We start from the raw sequence: 22,650 nt of genomic DNA, 5'->3' as shown, positions 1-22,650 counted from the left end.
ATCAACAATGATGGTAATTTTGTTTCTGATCTTGTGATTTAAGAACTAATGTTATAAACCCACGGAGACTAGCTAGTATATTTAAGTATAGCCATAGGCTTGATAAAATATTGGTAGAGAACTTGGCAGAACCTGACATCTTTAAAATAGCAATGTTCAACTCAGTGTATAGCTGTCTCCCCCTTACTGTCTTTTTGGTTTTATTGAGAAACATACTACTTTTTTTTCTCTTTTCTTTCTTTTAAAGGTAGATGCTCAAGTTTGAGGACTGTCATGGGGACTGTCGGGTTTTTTTTTTTTTAGGCATATGTTTTCTTTTTCTTCAAATTAAAACCTGTTGTCTGTCTGTCTCTTGTCATTTTTCAGGACAGCCACACTCGGGGCTCCTACAATCAGGGGTCATAAGCTGCTATGTCACCTACCTCACCTTCTCAGCTCTGTCCAGCAAACCTGCAGAAGTAGGTAAGCCAGTCTGTTAGGGGGCTAGTGTTTGCAGCGTATTTTCATTCACAGAGGAATGAGCTATTATTTACACGTGGGAGAGGCCATGGAGATAGAGAGCAGAAGGATGGTTACCAGAGGCTGAGAGAGGTTCGGGGGAGGTTTGGGAGGACGTTGGGACGGTTAATAGGTACCAAAAAAAAATTAAAAAGAATGAATAAGACCTAGTATTTGATAGCACAACAGGATAACTATAGTCAAATTTAATTGTACATTTAAAAATAACTGAAAGAGTATAATTGGATTGTTTGTAATGCAAAGGATAAATGCATGATGGGATGGATACTCCATTTTTCATGATGTTATTGTGACGTATTTCATGCCTGTATTAAAACGTCTTGTGTACCCCTTAAATACATACACCTGCTATCCACAAAAATTACTTTAAGAAATAAAAATAAATATTAGAAATGTACTAAATCACAGTAGAGAGATGATCTAGACTTTTTCATGAAAAAAAGTCTTTGAGCTATGAAGAGGAAAATTCCCTTTTTCGATTCTTCCTGGTGTGTGGCACAGACAGGAGCAAAGGTTTGGCTGTGGAGTTTGCTTTTAGGCCTAAATAACCTCTTAATTTAGTTGGTTATTTCTTTTTTTTTTCCTGACTGTAGTAGTGGAACAGAGAGAGTGGAAAGAACGTGGGGGAGTGGAGAGCGGGGAGCAGGATCTGAGCCCAGATCTGTGATTTACTGGCTATGTGACCTCGGACCACTCGTCTTAAATGACATTTATTTACAGAGACAACAGAATATAGTGATTAGAGCGTGAACTTTGAAGTCGGACTGCCTGGTTTATAGACTGATCCTGCCACTTAAGTAACTTGCAGAAACTTACTTACCTCTCTGTTACTTTTGTGATATATAAATGTAAATACACGCACATACATACATACATACACATGAGCATATATAAATATATGATTGGGTATATTTGAGCTTATGTAAGTCAAATAAATGTAGTCTCTAAGAAAATTGAAGTTATTTCCTCTTTTAAATTTGGAAAGCTAGTGCAATGATAATTTTGAAGGTGTTGGCATGTATACATACTATATACGGGCTTGGCCTTATCGCTATTGATAGTGAAAAGTAATGTTAAGTGGAGGTCTTAACAGTAAGTATTGCCTGTCTTGGATTTTATTTTATTTTATTTTTAATACTCTATCTTGACTCTGTAAGTTTACTTAAATTTAGTCTCTTTAAGGCCTTCTTTTATGACTGTTTATGTATTAATTTCAGGTTTTAACTTAATGGGATTTTTATTTACAACATTTTTTAAATGGCAGGTATCCCTTAAAAACAGAAAAAAAGGCTGAGCGCTCATGCCTGTAATCTAGGCACCTTGGGAGGCTGAGGCAGGAAGATTGTTTCAGGCCAGGAGCCGAGACCAGCCTTGGCAACATAGAATTTCTACCAAAAAAAAAAAAAAAGTTATTTTAAATTTCCAAATGCTCTTTTTAAAAATTAGCCCAAGAATAAAGATTCGCGAAACCACAGCATACACAGGGAAGTTTATAGCATTAAGTGCCTACATCAGAAAAGCAGAAAGATCACCAATTAACAATGTAACGTTGTACCTGGAACTAGAAAAGCAAGAAGAATCCAAACCCAAACCAACCAATTGTCTTGTTTGCTGATGATATGATTCTATAGCTAGCAGAACAAAAGAAATAACAAAGATTGGCCAAGCACGGTGGCTCACACCTGTAATCCCAGCACTTTGGGAGGCCGAGGCAGGTAGATCATGAGGTCAAGAGATCAACCATCCTGGCCAACATGGTGAAACCCTGTCTCTATTAAAAATACAAAACTTAGCTGGGCATGGTAGCACATGCCTGTAATCCCTACTTAGCTACTCAGGAGGCTGAGACAGGACAATCGCTTGAACCGGGGAGTTGGTGGTTACAGTGAGCCAAGATCACACCACTGCACTCCAGTCTGGCAACAGAGCAAGACTCTGTCTCAAAAATAATAAAAAAAAAAATTACAAAGATCAGGGCTGCGTGAGGTGGCTCATGCCTGTAATCCCAGCACTTTGGGAGGCTGAGACAGGCAGATCTCTGGAGCCCAGGAGTTTGAGACCAGCCTGGGCAACATGACAAAACCTTGTCTCTACAAAAAATACAAAAAATTAACCAGGCATAGTGGCGCATGTCTGTAGTCCCAACTACTCTGAAAGCTGAGGTGGGAGAGTCACTGGAGCCCCAGAGTTTGAGGCTGCAGTGAGCTATAAGCTCTGATTGCACAACTTTACTCTACCCAGGGCAACAGAGAGGGACTTTGTCTCCAAAAAAAGAAAAAAAGCCATCAGGAACTAAATGAAATGAAGACTGCCCTTCCCCCCCCCAAAACAAACCCCTGTGAGAAAAATACAGAGGATCAACAAAACAAAACAAAAGTTGGTTTGTTGAAAAGATAAACAAAAGTGATAAGGTCCTAGGCTAACCAAGAAGAGAGAGGATCAAATCAACAAAATGAGAAATGAAAAAGGAAAAAAATCACAATAATGCCACAAAAGCACAAAAGATCATTACAGACTGTTATGAACAACCGTATACTTAACAAACTAGAAAACCTAGAGGAAGTGGATACATTTCTGGAAAGCAGGAAGGAATAGAAATCCTAAACAGGCCAATACTGAGTAGTGATATTGAATCAATGATTTAAAAAAATCTTCCAGTAAGAAAAAGCCCAGGACCAGATGGAGTCATAGCCAAATCCTACCAAACATAAAAGGGAGAATGAATACCAGTCCTCCTGAAATTGTGCCAAAAAATGGAAGAGGAGAGAATTCTCCCTGACTCATTATACAAGGCCAGTATCACCCTGATAACCAAAAGCAGACAAGGACACAAGAAAAAAGAAAATTACAGACCAATACCCCTGATGAACATAGATAGCAAAATCTTCAACAAAATACTAGCAAACAGAATGCAGTAGTACATCGAAAGATAGTAACACCATGATCAAGTGGGTGTTATACCATAGATGCAAGAATGGTTCAACATATGCAAATCAATAAATATGATACATTATGTGTTACATATTACATAAACAGAATTAAGGATAAAAACCATATGCTCATTTCAATAGATGCTGAAAAGGCATTTGTTAAAACTCTGCATCTCTTCATGGTAAAAAAAAAAAAACAAAACCTCAATAAACTAGGAATATAACTTAAAATAGTAAATAGAAAGAATACAGCTTAAAATAATAAAGGCCATATATGACAGACCCACAGCCAACATCATACTGAGTGGGGGGAAATGGGAAACATTCCTTTTGAGAACTGGACCAAGACAAGGGTGCCTGCTTTCACCACGCTTAGTCACCATAGTACTAGAAGTCCTAGCCGGGGCGGTCAGGCAAGAGGAAGAAATAAAAGGCATCCAAATTGGAAAAGAGGAAGTCAAATTGTCTTGTTTGTTGATGATTTGATTCTATAGCTAGAAAACCTGAAAGGTTCCACCAAAACATGCTTAGATTGAGTAATTAATTCAGTAATAATGCAGTATACAAAATCAACATGCAAAAATTGAGTAGTGTTTTGGCTGAGTGCATTGGCTCATGCCTATAATCCCAGCACTTTGGGAGGGCAAGTTGAGTGGATCATTTGAGGTCAGAAGTTTGAGATCAGCTTGGCCAACATGGTGAGACCTCATCTCTCAAAGTTACAAAAATTAGCCAGGTGTGGTGGTGCCCATGTCTGTAATCCCAACTAGGAGGCCGAGACAGGAGAATCACTTGAACCCAGGAGGCGGAGGTTGCAGTGAGCCGAGATCATGCCATTGTACTCAGCCTGGGTGACAGCAAGACTCTGCCTCAGAAAAAAAAAATTAGTAGTGTTTCTATATACTAATAATCATCTAGCGGAGAACCAAATCAAGAAGGCAGTCCCATTTACAGTAGCTACAAAAAGTAAAATAACTAGGAATAAATTTAACGAAGGAGGTAAAAGATCTTTACAATGAAAACTACAAAACACTGATGAAAAAAATGAAAGGGAGGGGCTGTGTGTAGTGGCACATGCCTGTGGTCCTAGTACTTCGGGAGGCCAAGGTGGGAGGATGGCTTGAGGCCAGGAATTTGAGACCAGCCTGAGCAACATAGCAAAACCCCATCTCTACAAAAAATTTACAAATTAGCTGGGTGTGGTGGCATGCACCTGTAGTTCTAGCTATTTATGGGGTTGAGGTGGAAGGATCACCTGAGCCCAGGAGTTTGAGGTTACTAAGCTATGATCAGGCCACTGTACTCCAGACTGGGCGACAGAGCAAGACCATGTCTCAAAAACAAAGAGGGGAGGGGGATGCAAGCAAATGGAAAGACATCCCATGCTCATGGATCACAATAATCGATATTATTAAAATGACCATATTGCCTAAAGCAGTTTTACAGATTCAGTGCTATCCCTATCAAAATACCAATGATTTTTTTCACAGAAAAAGAATAAACAATTCTAAAATATGTATGGAGACAACAGAGCCAGAATAGCTAAAGCAATTCTAAGCAAAAAGAGCAAAGCTTGGAGGAATCATACTTCAAAGTTGGAGGAATCCTGACTTCAAATTATGCTACAAAGTACAGTAAGCAAAACAGCATGGTATTTGTATAAGAATAGATCCATGGAACAGAATAGAGAACCCAAAAGTAAAACCACATATTTATGGCCATCTGTTCATTGACAAAAATATAACAGTGAGGAAAGCATATCCTTTTCAATAAGTGGTCCTGAAAAATTTGGATTTCTATATGCTAAAGAATAAAACTGAACCCCTATTGAACCCATGTCTCTCATCACATACAAAAATCAACACAAGGTAGGTTAAAGACTTACATGTAAGGCCTGCAACTATGAAAATACTAGAAGAAAACCTAGGAAAACCCTTCTGGACATTGCTGTAGGCCAAGAATGCATGACTGAAACCTCAAAAGCACAGACAACAAAAACAAAACCAGACTAATGGACCTGTATTAACCTAAGCAGCTTCTGCACAGCAAAAGAAATAATCGACAGAGTGAGGAGACAACCTGCAGAATCAGAGAAAATACTTGCAAACAGTGTCTGATAGGGGAGCAATATTCAGAATTTACATGAAACTCAATTCAACAACAAAAAACCAGCAAATAATCCCATTAAAAAGAGGTCAAGGCCAGGCACGGTGGCTCACGCCTGTAATCCCAGCACTTTGGGAGGCCTAGGCAGGTGGATCATGAGGTCAAGAGATCGAGACCATCCTGGCCAATATGGTAAAAAGTGGTCAATCTGGGTGTGGCAATTCCTCAAGGATCTAGAAAGAGAAATTGCATTTGACCCAGCAATCCCATTACTGGGTATATACCCAAAGGACTATAAATTGTTCTATTATAGAGATACATGCACACGTATGTTCATTGTGGCACCATTTACACAATAGCAAAGACCTGGAACCAACCCAAATGTCCATCAGTGGTAGACTGGACAAAGAAAATGTGCCACATACACACCATGGAATACTATGCAGCCATAAAAAATGATGAATTCGTGTCCTTTGTAGGGACATGGATGAATCTGGAAACCATGATTCTCAGCAAACTGACACAAGAACAGAAAACCAAACACTGCATGTTCTCACTCATAAGTGGGTGTTGAACAATGAGAACTCGTGGACACAGGGAGGGGAACATCACACACTGGGGTCTGTTGAGGGGTGGGGAGCTAGTGGAGGGACAGCAGTGGGTGAGGAGGGTGGGGAGGGATAACGGTAGAAATGCCAGGTATAGATGATGGGGGTATGGAGGCAGCAAACCACCTTGCCATGTATGTACCTATGTAACATTCCTGCACGATCTGCACATGTACCCTAGAACCTAAAGTACAATTTAAAAAAAGTGGTCAAAGGGCATGAATAGTCATTTTTTTTCTAAAGAAGACATATAAATGGCCAACAGGCATATGAAAAAGAATCCTCAACATTGCTAATCATCAGAGAAATGCAAATTAAAACCACAAGACACCATTTCACACCAGTCAGAATGGCTATTATTAAAAAGACAAAAAGTAACAGATGTTGGCAAGGATGTGGAGACACAGGAACACTTACACCATTCATGGGAATGTAAATTAGCATAGCCTCTATGGGAAACTGGAGATTTCTCAGAGAGGTAAAAATGGAGCTACCATTTGATCCAGCTGTCCTACTGCTGGGTACCTATGAAAAGGAAAATAAATCATTATGTCAAAAAGATAGCTGCACCTCTGTGTTTATCACAGCACTGTTCACAATAGCAAAGATAGGGAATCACCCTAAGTGTCCATCAGTAGATGATTAGATAAAGAAAATGTCATACACACACACACACACACACACACACACACACACACACACACGAATATTCAGCCATAAAAAAGAATGAAATCCTGTCTTTGGCAGCAACATGGATGGAACTGGAGGCCATTGTCTTAAGTGAAACAAGCAGACACAGAAAGACAAATACTTGCATGTTCTCACTTTTAAGTGGGAACTAAATAATGTGTACACATGGATATGAGTATGGAATGATAGACGGTGTAGACAAAACATAGGAAGGAGGGAGGGGATGGTGAGAAATTACTTAATGGGTACAATATGCGTTATTTGGGTGATAGATACACTAAAAGCCAAGACTTCACCACTATATAATCTAGCCATGTAAAAAAGTTACCCCATAAATTTGTACAAATAATAAAAGATTCCTTAAAGCACAGCGTACACAGTTCTGTTTACTGTTTCAAGTACAAATACCAGTCATAATTTTAGTCTAACTTAAAACACTTAAAATATGCACGTTTATAAGTGGTTTCTAGAGTATTATTTTAAGTTACTTGCTTTCGTGGCAAAGTTGGCAGTCAGACCTAGGTTGGATATTCCAAGTGGAAGACTTCATGTTAGGTAAAAGGCAAATTACCACTGCTGGTTAACATTATAGGAATCTTTGTTAGGTAGTGTTTGGAATAACTCAGTTTTTCCTCTGCTTTCACACTACGACACTCAACACAGAAGGTTTCTGTGACACTAAAATATGTGGAGATTTCTCCCCACCAGCAAGCAGGCAGTAACTTCCTCAGTGGACATCAGTTGGGTATCCTCCAGTTCGGATGCTCTACCTGGAGGTGAGGTCAGATCCCGCAGGTTGAAGGCTCAGTTCCACCGAACAGCCCTACCATTCCCACTGGTCACAAGTCCGGCCCTCCAGAACTTCTGACCAACAGGCTTCAAGTTGGGGCTCCCACAGTTACCCCTTCTTTGGGGTGATTTAATTTGATGGAGTGGCTCACAGAACTCAGGAAATACTTTACTGATTTATTACAAAGGATATTTTAAAGAATACAAATAGGCAGGTGAAAAGATATATAAGGCAAGATCTGGAAGGGTCCCCAGCTTCTGTCACCATGGAGTTGGGGTGGCTGGCTTCCTATCATGTGGAAGAGGTTCTTGTTCACCTTCCTGTAAGCGTCCAGCTCTCAGGAAGCTCTCTGAACCATTTCCTTTTGGGCCTTTTATGGAGACTTCATTGCATAGGCATGCTTGATTAAGTGATTAAACCATTGGCCCTCGGTGATCAACTACCATTCCTCCCATTCCTGGAGTTTGGAGAGTGGGTCTGAAAGTCCCAACCCTCTAATCCTACCTTGGTCTTTCTGGTGACCAGCCCTCATCCTGAAGCTCCCTAGGGGCTGCCAACCGTTAGTCAATCATTAACATACAAAAATACACCACTTTGGAGATTTCAAGGATTTTAGGAGTTGTATGCAAGTAAATGCGGATGAAGACCAAATATGTATTTTATAATATCCCACCTCTCACATTTAAAAAGAGATCCAGAGTTATACACAGAAAGATATACACAGAAAGATAACATGATTATCATATCACATAGAGCAAAATAACTGCTCACCTGGGTTAGGAGCTATTGTTGGCTGTTGATTAGCCTCAGCACTGCTTGGTATCTGCACCCTACCTCTCTTTAGGGGCTACTGCCCCTTCAACTGAAAAATGCACCTGACTTGTCTTCTTACTGTTGTAACAGAGCGAGCGCGAAATCACCACTGAGACAAAGACTTGGCCAAATTACAGGGTCTTTGCTGGTGGCCACGGAGGACTCTCGTCTCTATAACCTGTGGCCCCAAAAGGGGGGTGTCAAGAGCTTTTATGCCCGTAAACCACCTCCTGGGTGGGGGTGGGGGTGAGGGGCCTTGCACATTCTGAGGGCCAGGGGACTTTGGACATTCCGATTGTTACTTAAGTGGTTCACAGAAGTCACGATAAGCGTTAGTTTACACATTGTCTGAGTAGGATGGAAATTACAGACCTTACTTACTTTCTACAAGCCTTAAAATTGCGCAGGGGCCAAAATGACATTGGTTTGGACTGCTTGCCTGTCACATTAGGGTTATAGAGAGCAGTTTCAATGGAAAGCTGAGGTATGGTTGAGGTATGCAGTTTATGGGGCTATTACCATGTCACATTACTATTGTTTGAATAGTACTGAAAACGAGCAAGACTCTCTCCATAGGCCCTGGATCTGTTTGAGCCCCATAGCACTGAGCTGGAATCTGAGAGTCTTGTTCCAAGTGTGTGCTGTTGTAGGAGAATGGTTCTTTGAAATAGCAGAAAACCAGTCTGCATGGAAACAGCCTGTAGAGTAGTTTCCAGTGATACGTGTTCCCTGTTCTAAGGAGGTACACCACAGCTCTCTGAATTTTCCCAAAATGAGTGCTTCTGCGAGTTGCAAATGGGCTTTCTGTTTGACTGTGATGACTTTGTTTTTTCTTTACAAGTTCTAGATGAGCATGGGAAAAATATTACAATCTGTGTGCCTAACTTTGGTCAAGACCTGTACAAAGATGAAAACTTGGTGACTATACTGGGGACCGGCCTCTTAATCGGATGTATCTTGTATTCTTGGTAAGTCTTGGGAGTTACTCAAGGCCATTTTTATAGACTTTGAAATTCCAGGAAAAGAATCAAAATAACTTTCAGTAGCTGTGAGGCTGCAAAAATAAACACCATTTGAGGAAAGGGGAAAACAGCCACAAGTGAAAAGGTGAAGAGCATGAACTCTAAATATTTGAACTTGGTTTACCTTACTTGTTTTTATTTGGGATAAAGAAGGCAAATATATGGTATGTCGCAGCACCATTGCCTAAGACGCTTGAATAGTAGTTTGCTACACCCTTACTGGAGGGCAGGGGAGCACACAGTGAGAAAGAGATAGAATGTGCCAGAATGTCCTGGCAGCTAGCCTGCCTGCCTGCCTGCCTGCCTGCCTCCTTCCCTCCCTCCCTCCCTCTTGCCCAGGCTGGAGTATAGTGACCTGATCTTGGCTCACTGCAACCTCTGCCTCCTGGGTTCGAGCGATTCTTTTGCCTCAGCCTCCCAAGTAGTTGGGACTACAGGCATGCATCACCATGTCTGGCTAATTTTTGTATTTTTAGTAGAGATGGGGTTTCACCATATTGGCCAAGCTGGTCTTGAACTCCTGACCTTGTGATCAGCCTGCCCTGGCCTCCCAAAGTGCTGGGATTACAGGCTTGAGCCACTGTGCCCGGCCCTGTTTTGAGATGCAGTTTCACTCTTGTTGACCAGGCTGGAGTGCAATGGTGTGATCTCCGCCTGACTCAACCTCTGCCTCCTGGGTTCAAGCGATTCTTTTGCCTCAGCCTCCTGAGGACCTGGGATTACAGGCATGCATCACCATGCCAGGCTAATTTTGTATTTTTGGTAGAGACAAGGTTTCTCCATGTTGGTCAGGCTGGTCTCAAACTCCCGACCTCACGTAATCTGCCCACCCTGGCCTCCCAAAGTGCTGGGATTACAGGCGTGAGCCACCGTGCCCGGCCTATCCTGGCAGCTTTCTCATCCAAAGGAAATAGCTTTGTTCTGCTGTTGATGGAGAGTACTAAGTGCTGCAGGCATGGTCCTTGTGTGCAGACAAGGAATGGTCCTTCTCTTCTCTGCTAAAACCCACAATGCTGTTGTTCAGTAGGCAAGGCAGCTTTTCCGAAAGTAGGTTGATATCTGAGTGGACTGTGTTTCAGACGCTTATGGTGGGGGTTATTCCCACCATAAAAGGTTTAAAAGATGGCTACAGGGAAAACAGTCAAGGACAGAAATGATTAGTCTGGGTATATGTTTCACTGATAACTAAGTTTCCCTTTGACAGTAACCTTTTCACATTTAGCCCTTACTTAGGTGTTTATGTTTTGTTAATGTTTCAGTATAAAATTTCAATTTAGTTGAATTAAGTCATAGGCACATTGTAATCTTCCTCTTTGCTGAAACTAAACACTACTGGTGGTGATAGCTTGTATAAATACAATGTCTCTGTGAGCATGTTGACATTTTCTCTTACTTCATTTAATAGCTTCTACTATTAAAAAGGGACCAACAGGGACACAGACCTTTTAGAGTCTGTTTGCTCAGGGTCATGCATCAAGCCATAACATGCTTGTTGTTTTGCAGGTGGGTGTTAAGTTGATGGTTACATACATTCATTCTCCGTCTGTGTGTGACATGCTGACAGGCTCCTTGTTGCAGAATGGACTGTGGTGACTTCTTTCTGGCCTTTAGATTTTATTCCATAAGTTGTTCACTGAGTAGCTACCAGATAGGAAGCAGGCTGGGTGGTACAGTGGCTTACACCTGTAATCCCAGCACTTTGGGAGGCTGAGGCAGGAGGATCACTTGAGCCCAGGAGTTCGAGACCAGCCTGGACGACATAGTGAGACCCTGTCTCTACCAAAAAAAAAATTAGGCATGGTAGCGTGTGTCTGTGGTTCCAGCTACTTGAGAGGCTGAGATGGGAGGATCGCTTGAACCCAGGTGTCTAAGGCTGCAGTGAGCTGGGAGTAGCTCCACTCTAGCCTAAGCAACAGAGTGAGACCCTATCTCTTAAAAAGAAAAAAATAAATAAAAAACTATTAAGATATTTGACAAGATAAAATCATGGTTTTTGGGGTTACTGGGTACCTAGTAGTATATGAAAAAAAAAAAAAAATTGCCCTTAGCTGGGCACGGTGGCTCATGCCTGTAATCACAGCACTTTGAGAGGCCAAGGTGGACGAATCACCTGAGGTCAAGAGTTCAAGGTCAGCCTGGCCAACCTGGTGAAACCCCGTCTCTACTAAAAATACAAAAATTAGCTGGGTGTGGTGGTATACCCTTGTAATCCCAGCTACTCGGAGACTGGGGCTGGAGAATTGCTTGAACTCACTATAGTTAGCTCAGATCACAGCATTGCACTCCAGCCTGGGCAACAAGAGCAAAACTCTATCTCAAAAAAAAAAAAATTCCCCTTTAGATAAAGTAGAGTTTGGATTTGCCATAAACCCTTCAATGGAAAAGGTGGCAAAAGTTCTCAGCCTTCTGTATAGGGTTACCACACATAGGATATCTCACAGCATCGAATTTTCCCCCTATCATATTTTCTCAGGATTTCTAGCAGGTGTAAAGAATTACTTCTTAGTTACCCCTGAGTCAGCCCTTGAGTAAGAGTTGATAAATAAATGTTGTCTCTGATAGGATTGAGGCACCATAGTGGAGACTGGCAGGGGCTAGTCTGATATTCCCAAAAGATGTCTGTTTTCAAAGTTGATAGCTACTTAAAAAAAAAAAAAAAAATCTGTCTAATGCCAGCAGCAAACTGTTATTGAATGCTTGTAGTTAAATCACAAAACTGCAGTGCCTGGTGGGATGAGAACATATAAAAAGCAGCTCCTACAAAGTACATATTAGGATGACCAGTCTGCTCTGTGGGATACTTCTGTAATCAGTAGGCAAGAGACCACACTCTGAGCTGGGCAGTTCGTGCCTCCTAGGAGTAAATGCCCCTGGGGTCTGTGTGATTGATATTTGCTGTAGTTGTCCGCTACAGCTCCTGCAGGGGTCAGCTTTGAGAACACTGAATTCAGGCTTAGTAGGGCCTGGGAATAAAAGGAATGCTGTATGGGTGGGAGTCACCTTAACTAGGGTTTTTTCAGATCTGGCTTCTGAAGAGTTTGTTTTCCTTCCTGACTCAGAGGAATGAAAGGTTGGAGGATGTTACAAAAAGGCCACATCGTCTGTCATTTGAGCATAATTGCAGGAATATCTAGGATTCTTGATAGAAATTGTAGGAAGCCAGAGACTTTAGATAGTATGTAGGTTAAAAGGAGAAGGCTGCAAGGTCACCTGGGGTCCACTCTTCTGTAAAGTTGTAGAAGGCTGGAAAGCTCCCCAGCTCCTCTCTTTCCTTTCCCCTCCAGAGTACCCCAGCACCACCCCCCCCAAACACTTTGTTCTTTTGAGGTATCTGTCCTGACTCTTGCATCTGGGGGACTCACTAGGAGTATGTTTTAATGTTTGCAGTCTCAGCTCAGAAGAAGGGCTCAACCCAAACCTACTCCCTGCCTTTCTGCCTGGGACTGCCTTTTCTCCAGAGCCTTCTTCCATTGCACACAGGAATCATTACTGTGAAAGAGCATCAGCTTGGACCCCATGTAAGCCTTCACCTTGGTCCACTTGTGAGAGTTCCCTGATGCCTCTTTTTATTTTTTTAAATAGAAAAACTTTTTTTTAAGGCAATCTCCCACTGTGTTACCCAGGCTGGGTAAACCCCTGTGTTCAAGGAATCCTTGTGCTTCAGCCTCCCAAATAGCTGGGACTACAGGCACAACCATGGCGCCTGGCTTTCTGATGGCTCTTTCTATACGCCCACCCCTCTATGCCCCTTTAGTTTGGAACTTTGCTGTGACAAGCCCTGACCTCCAGAAACTATTTCTTAATTCCCTCCTTGGTCCCTGGATTTTGATTGAAGTTGTTACTCTGTTGCCTTCAGCTATCAGCCTGGACAGGATCCTGGAGTTGATTAGGTCAGTCTCCTTATTGTACATGTAAGGATGCTTGGAGCCTGTATTTGCAGCTCTCTAATCCCAATTTTGGGCAGCCTTTCCTTGAGGCTGCTTTGCAGAAGTATTTAGGGAGACTGGTGGATAGTCGTTCTCCGGCTCTTTTTCCTGAGGTGGCTTGAAGCAATGTCCCCTGAGGGAGAAGGCAAGCTGGAACCTGCCTAATTGTACTACTACAAGGCATTTGCACTATAAAGTTTCCTGGCCATTCCACTTTTATTTGTGTTTAAGAGAAAAAATATAGTTCTTAATATTGAACCATCTTTGAGAATATCTTTTTAAATATAAAACTGGAAAATGTAAGAATCTTTATTCAATGTCAAACAACTTCCTAGTTTGAAGTGGGAAAGTTTGCAGATACAGGTTGGTGTGATAGCATTGGCAAGGGGATTGGTTTACATTAAGAAAAGTTGGGAAGTCAAGGAAGGGTATTTATTCTTTTGCACGTTCTGGGCCTGCTACTTTAAGGGTAGGGGGCAGGAAGGAGGGGGAAATTTGTCTTTTCATTTTGGGAATTCTGTTCCAGGCTGACTCGACAGCTAGAAATCAAGTTAGAAATCTTCCACCTCGTGCCCCAGATTCACAGAGAGCTCGGGTCTCTTTTGGGTTCTGTAGCACAGGGGAGCATGACTGAGTTTCATCATCACACAAAGGCTGGGAATAGGTGGGATCCGTCAAGGGCCTGCCCTGTACATTTGTCAGGGAACAGAATGTGTGATCTCCAGGAACGTTTGGACGTATTTAGATATTTTCTGTGGTCTAGTGGACTTTAGCCAGCTTGAAAAGGCATCTGCAGTGCCAGTGTTGAGGGGCCCCTTCATTGTGCATTCTTCTGCCAGTGTGGAAGGGGTTCTGGCCACTGTCGTGGTTCTGCAGCGAAACGGAGGATGGCTTTTTTTTTTTTTGGCTGTCACCATGACTGCAGAGCACCACTGGCATCTTGGGGTGGGGTGGGGCAGCACCGGGCAGAGACAGTAAACACACTGTGGTGCGTTAGACATTCTCCGTACAGTAAAGCATCATCTCAGCCCAGTGCTGGCAGTCTCCCTCTATCCCCACGGGAAATACTATCTTAGCCCACACCTATCTTAGCCCAGGCAGAGGAGAGGTTTATAGGGAACCCCAGGGATTGTTTTATAGCAATTTGTGCTATGCTCACCCAACAGTGGTCTTTTTAATAGCATGAATGCAGACAATAAACATTTCCTGGGCTTTAAGAGCTTATAAAAACAACCGTTCTTGATAATTCCAAGAAGAGTGTTTTATGGGGAAAGGCTACAACTGAATAAAGATATAAAGATCCTTTTTTTTTTTTTGAGAAACAGAGTCTTGCTCTGTTACCCAGGCTGGACTACAGCCTCCGCCTCCTGGGTTCAAGCGATTCTCCTGTCTCAGCCTCCTGAGTAGCTAGGACAATAGGCGCCCCCCACCATGCTCAGCTAATTTTTGTATTTTTAGTAGAGATGGGGTTTCACCATGTTGGCCAGGCTGGCCTCAAACTCCTAACCTCAGGTGATCTGCCCGCCTTGGCCTCCCAAAGTGCTGAGATTAAAGACATGAGCCACTACGCCCACAACTGAATAAAGTTCTTAATGTAGGATAACATCTACTTGCAGAAGTCACATGGCATTAATGATGCTCTGAATGCTGTTAGTTTTAGAAGTTAAAACAAAACCTTCCCCACATGAGGTCTCTCTGACGGTGAAGTGGCAAAGGAGCCCAAATCAAGAGCTTTGTTTTTCCGGAAATTATGTTAATTCAAAGTATTTAAAGTAGAATATTTATTCTGAGTCTTTTTTTTTTTCTTTTGAGACAAGAGTCTCGCTTTCTTGCTTAGGCTGGAGTACAGTAGTGTGATCTTAGCTCACTGCAACCTCTGCTTCCTAGGTGTCAAGCAATTTTCCTGCCTCAGCCACCTGAGTAGCTGGGATTACAGGTGACTGCCACCACACCCGGCTAATTTTTGTGTTTTTTTTAGTAGAGACAAGGTTTCGTCATATTGGCCAGGCTGGTCTGGAACTCCTGACCTCAAGGGATCCACCTGCCTCGGCCTCCCAAAGTGCTGGGATTATAGGCGTGAACCACTGCACCTGGCCTATTGCGAGTCTCTTAAATAATGAATGTTACCTTTCAAATGAAAATTTTAGATACTGATCTCTTCTTAAAATTAAAAACTTGTATTTTCCCCTGTGGAAATGAAACACTGTACTAAATCAAAACTTGCATGCATGCACAGAATAAAGGCCACTCTTTTTTTTTTTTTTTTTTTTTTTTAAGACGGTCTCTGTCACCCAGGCTGAAGTGCACTGGTATGTGATTATGCTCACTGCAACCTCCCAGGCTCAATCGATTCTCCTACTTCAGCCTCCCAGATAGCTGGGACTGCAGGCATGTGCTGCCACACCTGGCTAATTTTTGTATTTTTTGTAAAGACGGGGTTTTGCAATGTTGCCCAAGCTGGTCTCAAACTCCTGAGCTCAAGCGATCTGCCTGCCACAGCCTCCGAAAGTGCTGAGATTACGGGTATGAGCCACCCTCCCCAGCTGGGCCACTCTTAAAGGTAGGATCAGGTGTGTGTTCCTTAGGTGCACAGTCACTGGGAGATGTTTCCATCTCCCTCTGACCAGGCACACAGTCAGGAGGTGGAGTGGCATGGGCCTGGATTAGCATCCATCAGCTCAAAGCAGAAATGAAAGTGATGCTGTTGTACTTGAGTGGATCACAAGAGAAGCAGTGAGCTTGGATCTCAGTGGGCCTCTGTGTGAGGAAAGCTTTTTATTGTTTATCTCTGTCTCGCTGATGTCTTCTCTCCGTGGGAAAGAGGATGAGACTGTGCAGAGGAGGCAGTGTTGCCCCATGGGGTTCGCTGGACTGAGATGCGTGTTTGTCCCTGCCTGTCCACGAGTAGACCAGCCTCTTGAGCACCAACACACCCTGCCCATGTCTAGGCCAGCTCAGAAGCTACATGCTGGCAGGATTGTTGCCTGTGTCACTAAGTCCCCAGTGCCTAGAATAGGGCCTGATACATAGTGGGCCTTCAGTAAATATTTGCTAAATGAATCTCTAAAGTTAGCTGGAACCCTAAGTATTGAATACATTTCTATTTGCTTAAAAATGTTCTGTGTTTTCAAGGTAAGAGTTCGAGACCAGTCTGGCCAACATGGTGAAACCTCGTCTCTACTAAAAATACAAAAAAATTAGCTGGGTGTGGTGGTATGTGCTTACAGTCCCAGTTACACTCGGGAGGCTGAGGCAGGAGAATTGCTTGAACCTAGGAGGCGGAGATGGCGCCATTGCACTCCAGCCTGGGCAACAAGAGCAAAACTCCATCTCAAAAAAAAGAATGTTCTGTGTTTCTTTTTAGTAGAGACAAGGTCTTGCTGTGTTGCCCAGGCCGTTCTCAAACTCCTGGCCTCATTCAGGTGATCCTCCAGCCCCTTGCTTGCAAAGTATGACAGGCATGAGCCACCACTTCTGGCGTGTTTTTATTTTCAGAAAAAATAAATTATTTTACCCCATGCAAGGCAAATTTTCTAACATTTTACCTTTCTAGGTCTGGGGAAAGAGGCAGAATTTTTTATTACACCGACTGCTACTCTGTTAAATTTCCAAACAGCAAGCCTTGTTCTGCCATAGGCTATCACAGTTAATAACTGCAACCTTTCCTTTCGTGTCCTCTATTTCTGTTGGCATCTCTGGGCTTATTGCTTTTGATCCCCTCTAAGCAAGACTAGTCAAAGGGAGGGAAAGATAAAGGTGAAATTACAAAATTATTCTAGCATTTGAGGGAGGAGAGTCAAAAAGCAATACTGACAACCAAAATATCTTACTACTACCTACAAACTTCTTCTTTGTGTAAAATGATCTAATGTAATCCGTGTAAAATGATATTAACTATAGAATCAGACAATTTTGGAATAAGGTGGGATATTAAAATAGACTGCTTTAAGTCACCTGAACAGTAGGTGACAGTGAGACTCATCAGACATGGGCAGCCGGCTTTCCATTCATTTCCATGTGTTGTAACATGTTAATGCACCTAGCTGACTTTTTTGTTTGTTTCTTAGTTTGACATCAACCACGAGATCGAGTTCCGATGCTCTGCAGGGGCGATATGCAGCTCCTGAGCTGGAAGTAAGTTCATTTCCTTTTCCTGCCAAGCTTCATCTCAAAAGATCCATTTCTCAGGAGGGCCTTTTGTGTTTGTGTCTTTAGCAGTCTACATTCCATGATCCTGTTTTTCTGCTCAGGAAAGAAGATTTTTGTATAGAAAAACCAGTGCTTTCCTTTGTATACTGTGGGATTAAAATGAATCAGTCAGTTCTTGATTTTCTGTAAGAAAGCTGACCTCTTGTGTGGCATCTTGCAGCCCACTCCCACCCAGAAGCTCGGGGAATCTTATCAGGCTGCACGCTGCTCTCCCCCCTTGCCTTCATGGAGTGTGGGTGGGTTTTATTTTAACTTCTGATCCATCCATCTGTTTCATACTTGTCTGTGCCCTCCATACACAGTGTGGCTGTGAGATTATGTAATAGCTGTTTGGAAGGAAGGAGAGAGGAAACGGAAGGAACCGTATCTGCTCCGCCTGACGCTTTTGAACGTGGTAGATACATTAACTCATTTAACTGAATGTCAGTTTCATCAGGTGGGCATTTTTTCAGGTAGAGTGTCATGAATAATGCATGCATTGGTTGCCTGCACATCCAGAGCCACAAGGTGTTCAGCAGGTGCCTATCAGTCAACAAAATGTTATTTTCTTAACTGTGCAGAAGTCTTCTTGGGGCTCTTAGTGGAACATCTACCAACATCAGAAAGGCCTAATCAGATGGAGGCAGCCATGGCAAGACTCAGCTGTGACCCCAGAATGAAAAGAACCAAGGGTTCAAAGGATGGCTGAGACTTATAGCACTTGCTATGTCCCACGCACTGTCACTTAATCCTCATAAAAACCCAGTGGCATGCTATTACCTCCATTTTATAGAGGGGAAAATCAGAAGAGTTAAGTCATTTAATCTTCACAGGTTTTGATTAGCTAGAATGTAAACTGTGCACTCTGGCCTCAGAGCCTGTGATCTTGACCCCTGCTGCCCAGGAGCTCAGCTGCTGACCCCTGGTCCTTGCTGCTGACTGTGGGCAGCTGGCATCCAGCCACTGCCTGCATTCTAATAGCTTTCCATGGATGGGAAAAGCCCTCGGGTTTGCCCACATATGGACACTTTACTGTGCAGCTGGCTCTCTGGGGATGGTCTCTCTTGCACCTGACCTGAAGATAGTGAGCCATTATGAAGGGTTGTCAGTCTGCCAGCATCAGTCACCAACTCTTTCTGTTGCCTAAAGGAGAAAACTGTGCTGAGTTTGAGTAGTTTACTGCCTATTATACAGAAGAGAATGGCCTGTAGAAGGGGCGTTTGTTCTCACCACTGACTAGGTGACCACCTGCTGAGGTTGTGTGGTTATGGTTTCAATGTCCCTATTGTGTACAGAGTTTAAGCTCAAAGAACAGCAAGTCTCCAAGTTAGGATTTAAGACAGGATGTTTTTCTTCTCAGTCCAAGGAAAAATGTCCTAGTGTTTTCTTGTGAACTGGAGAGCATGCAGGATGGAAGTTGTTTTGCTCTCCTGCATCACATTTCACAGGATACAGCTTTGAAAGTGAGAGTTCGTAGTTTCTTGGGGTAACTTGAGCTTCAAAAGAACTAAGACCTCAGCATACCGTGTCTTGGGCCCACTGAATGAATTCATGGTTTTTAGACCATGCCACTTAATCCAGGCTCCTGTTAAGGCTAATGCCTCTGTTAAAGGTTTCCTTGCCAATCAGGGAAACAAGGGCTTGGCCTTGATGTACAAATGGAATGAAAGGTAAGCGCTCATATTCTCATCCCTGGTTGTCTGTTCTTTATAGTTGAAATATCTTCAACCACAAAGTATTAAGGGCCCTGCGCTTCCCAGGCTGTCTTAGTGCTTTGTTTACCAGACTCCTGAAGTCACGTACTTTCTTTTTTCTTTTTCTTTCTTTCTTTCTTTTTTTTTTTTTTTGAGACAGGGTCTCTGTCACCCAGGTTGGAGTACCATGGTGGGATCATAGCTCGCTGCGGCCTCAAACTCATGGAGTTAGGCAATTTTCCTCCCTCAGCTTTTCGAATAGCTGGGACTACACCTGACCTGATTCAAAAATTAAGTTTATTGCTTTGAGTAGATAAGAAATAATGATATAAAAAGTTTGCAAGTTACCAAAGATGCTTCAAAGGGAAGCATTCCCTGCATCCCTGTCCATGGCCGGTGCAGCAGCTTGATTTGGATAGGAAACATGGGTAGGCTGCTTCCAAATTCCTTTGCTTTACTATTTCATGTTCCACCAGCGTCACCAAGCTCCTAGACACCACGTGTCACCTCCTGTGAATCATGGAGCTTGGAGTCCCCATCCGATATTCGTCTGTCCCAGCTCTGTCACTAAGCTAGTTTGGTGACTTTGGCAAGTTAAGCTGCCTGACCTGAGTTTCCTCCGCTGTAAACAGGATAATAGTAATCCCAATACAAAGGTCAAAGAGGATTTAATGAAATAACATTGAAAGCAAAGTACGAGAGGGGAGCACCAGGAGAGTGGGGCTCTTTTCATGTTCATTGTGTTTCACGTTGAATTCTCCAGAAGCAGAGGCTGAGGCAGTTTGTTGCATGGGGTATTTATTAAGGATCAGCACATGTGGAGGGAGAAGGGGAATGAGGCAAAATTAGGCAGAGGGTGAAGTGAAGGACAGTGCAGCTGGACAGAGCCTTCCTAACCCCACGGGCCAAAATGACATGGCTTTTACCCCTGCTGTGATCAGCCATTCCATGGCGGTCACCCGGAAAGGGTAAATGAGCTGACGTCTGGAGGTTCTCTGCCAGCATTCATGATAGCAAGAGCCAGCACCAAGACCCTGGATGGGGATCTCGGTGGCATATCTTCCATGGTGTTTCCTGTCACCAGCACCCAGCACACCTGGGAAAGAACAATCCAAATCTCTTGAAGGGATACATGCGATTCAGGATCAGGGAGGTGGTTCAAATAAGAGCAGGTTTGGCCCCTGCTGCCCTACTAAGGTAGACTAGAAATAGAACACAAGCCACCTGACTGTTGCTTTTGCTTTCACAGATAGCTCGCTGTTGTTTTTGCTTCAGTCCTGGTGGAGAGGGTAAGCAGAGCACTTTTATTCTTTGCATCTGTGTGGCACTGCAGACCTATAGCTCTAATCTGTAGTCATTTGGGTTCAGACACAAGTAACTTGATTAGTAAGGGGAAATTGTTATTCTAAAGCTGATTTACTGCTTGTATAGTTTTCACATTCTTCCCGAAGGATAGCTGAGTTTTGTGTTGGTATTCTGGTAGGAAGAATCAGTCTACATTTTGGTTTATATGTAAGTTAAATTATACAGTGAGATTTGGAGAGTCAGAAAGCACTTTTTTTTTTTGAGATGGAGTCTCACTCTGTATCCCAGGCTGGAGTGCAGTGATGTGTGATCTTGGCTTACTGCAACCTCTGCCTTCCAGATTCAAGCAATTCTCCTGCCTTGGCCTCCAGAGTAGCTGGGATTACAGGTGCCTACCACCACACTCACCTAATTTTTTGTATTTTTAGTAGAGATGGGGTTTCACTGTGTTAGCCAGGATGGTCTTGATCTCCTGACCTCGTGATTCGCCTGCCTCAGCCTCCCAAAGTGCTGGGATTACAGGTGCAAGCCACTGCACCCGGCCAGAAAGCACATTTTTAAAAAAGGAATGATATGGAAAACGCCAAGAGATCCTGACACCTTATTTTGGGGCCATTTCATTTCTTCACCTTACTTTCCTTCTTGGATTGGAGGATTCCAAAGGCTTGAGAACTTTGTTTTGTTCTCTCTCCCTTTCTGGTAAGCTTATAGCAAGTTTTACATCTGTAAGGGTTCTGTTTCTGTTAAACTATATGTGGCAGGTTGGGCACTGTGGCTCACACCTGTAATCCCAGCACTTTGGGAGGTCAAGGCTGGTGGATCACCTGAAGTCAGGAGTTCAAGACCAGCCTGGCCAACATGGTGAAACCCTGTCTCTACTAAAAGAAAAACTATAAAATTAGCTAGGTGTGGTGCCTGTAATCCTAGCTACTCAGGAGGCTGAGGCAGGAGAATCGCTTGAACCTGGGAGGCAGAGGTTGCAATGAGCTGAGATTGCACCGCTGCACTCCAGTCTGGGCAAAAAGAGCGAAACTCCATCTCAAAAATAAATAAATAAATAAAAATACATGTGGCATTAGGTAACTCATCCTGTTTTGGAAGTTGCTAGGGTCGGGTGGAGGTTTTGTACTCGGGGCACAGATTGAAGTTGCAGAAGGTACAGATGGCCATCTGGCATCTTTTCTACTGAAAGTCCTGTGGAATTAGTGAGCATGGCTTTGCTGAATGCTAAACACATGTTCACTCACTGAGCCTGGGCTTCCTCTGTGCTTCACAGACACTGAAGAGCAGCAGCCGGGGAAGAAGGGGCCGCGGGTCATTTATGACGAGAAGAAAGGCACCGTCTACATCTACTCCTACTTCCACTTCGTGTTCTTTCTGGCTTCCCTCTATGTGATGATGACTGTCACCAACTGGTTCAAGTGAGTAGCCCATTGGCTTAGGGATTTTGGAAGCGAAGTCTTAAGAGTTAAGTACTATTCGTGTTTGTTTGTTTGAAAAGGAGTCTTACTCTGTTGCCCAGGCTGGAGTGCAGTGGCATGATCCCTGCTTACTGGGAGGTTTCTCCACCTCCCAGAATCAAGCGATTCTCGTGCCTCGGTCTCCCGAGTAGCTGGGACTACATGCATGCACCACCATGCCTGGCTAATTTTTGTATTTTTAGTAGAGACAGGTTTTGCCGTGTTAGCCAGGCTGGTCTTGAATTCCTGACCTCAAGTGATCAGTGACCTCAAGTGAGGGCCTGATCAAGTCACTGCCTTGGCCTCCCAAAGTGCTGAGACTACAGGTGAGTTCTGAGTTTTAACATTGGACATGTATGTGTTAACCCTGGAAACTGGTGATGCTTACAGCAACTTTAAGAAAATGGAAGGTTAGCTCTATATAGACATTCTAGAAAACATGGTAATAGAGGAAAAATGGGAATTCCTAAGCATTTATCTGTCTTTAAGAAAGAGAAAATATCCCTTTTTTCTACTTCAAATTTTGTTTATCTTTTTCCCCACTTTTCTTCATTTTCATTACAAAAGTTGGAAACATCTTTCTTTTTTTTTTTTTTTTT

At 43.0% G+C, this 22,650-nt stretch overlaps 1 protein-coding gene across 2 annotated transcripts in view; it reads left to right on the top strand.

Moving 5' to 3' along the window:
* The window catches only part of SERINC5 (serine incorporator 5), a 130,011-nt gene that overhangs the window by 105,366 nt on the left and 1,995 nt on the right, over window positions 1–22,650 (top strand). For both annotated transcript variants that reach the window (XM_017507410.2, XM_037731049.1), the window contains 5 exons: window positions 367–462; window positions 9,298–9,424; window positions 17,472–17,538; window positions 20,536–20,575; window positions 21,868–22,012. In XM_017507410.2, the coding sequence (XP_017362899.1) occupies window positions 367–462; window positions 9,298–9,424; window positions 17,472–17,538; window positions 20,536–20,575; window positions 21,868–22,012 (475 nt within the window). The remainder of the gene's footprint in view (window positions 1–366; window positions 463–9,297; window positions 9,425–17,471; window positions 17,539–20,535; window positions 20,576–21,867; window positions 22,013–22,650) is intronic.

The sequence above is a fragment of the Cebus imitator genome, unplaced genomic scaffold, assembly GCF_001604975.1.
Source record: "Cebus imitator isolate Cc_AM_T3 unplaced genomic scaffold, Cebus_imitator-1.0 Scaffold16, whole genome shotgun sequence".
Taxonomy (NCBI): Eukaryota; Metazoa; Chordata; class Mammalia; order Primates; family Cebidae; genus Cebus; species Cebus imitator.
Note: the sequence above shows the minus strand (reverse complement) of the source record. Positions and strands in the feature narration are given on the sequence as shown.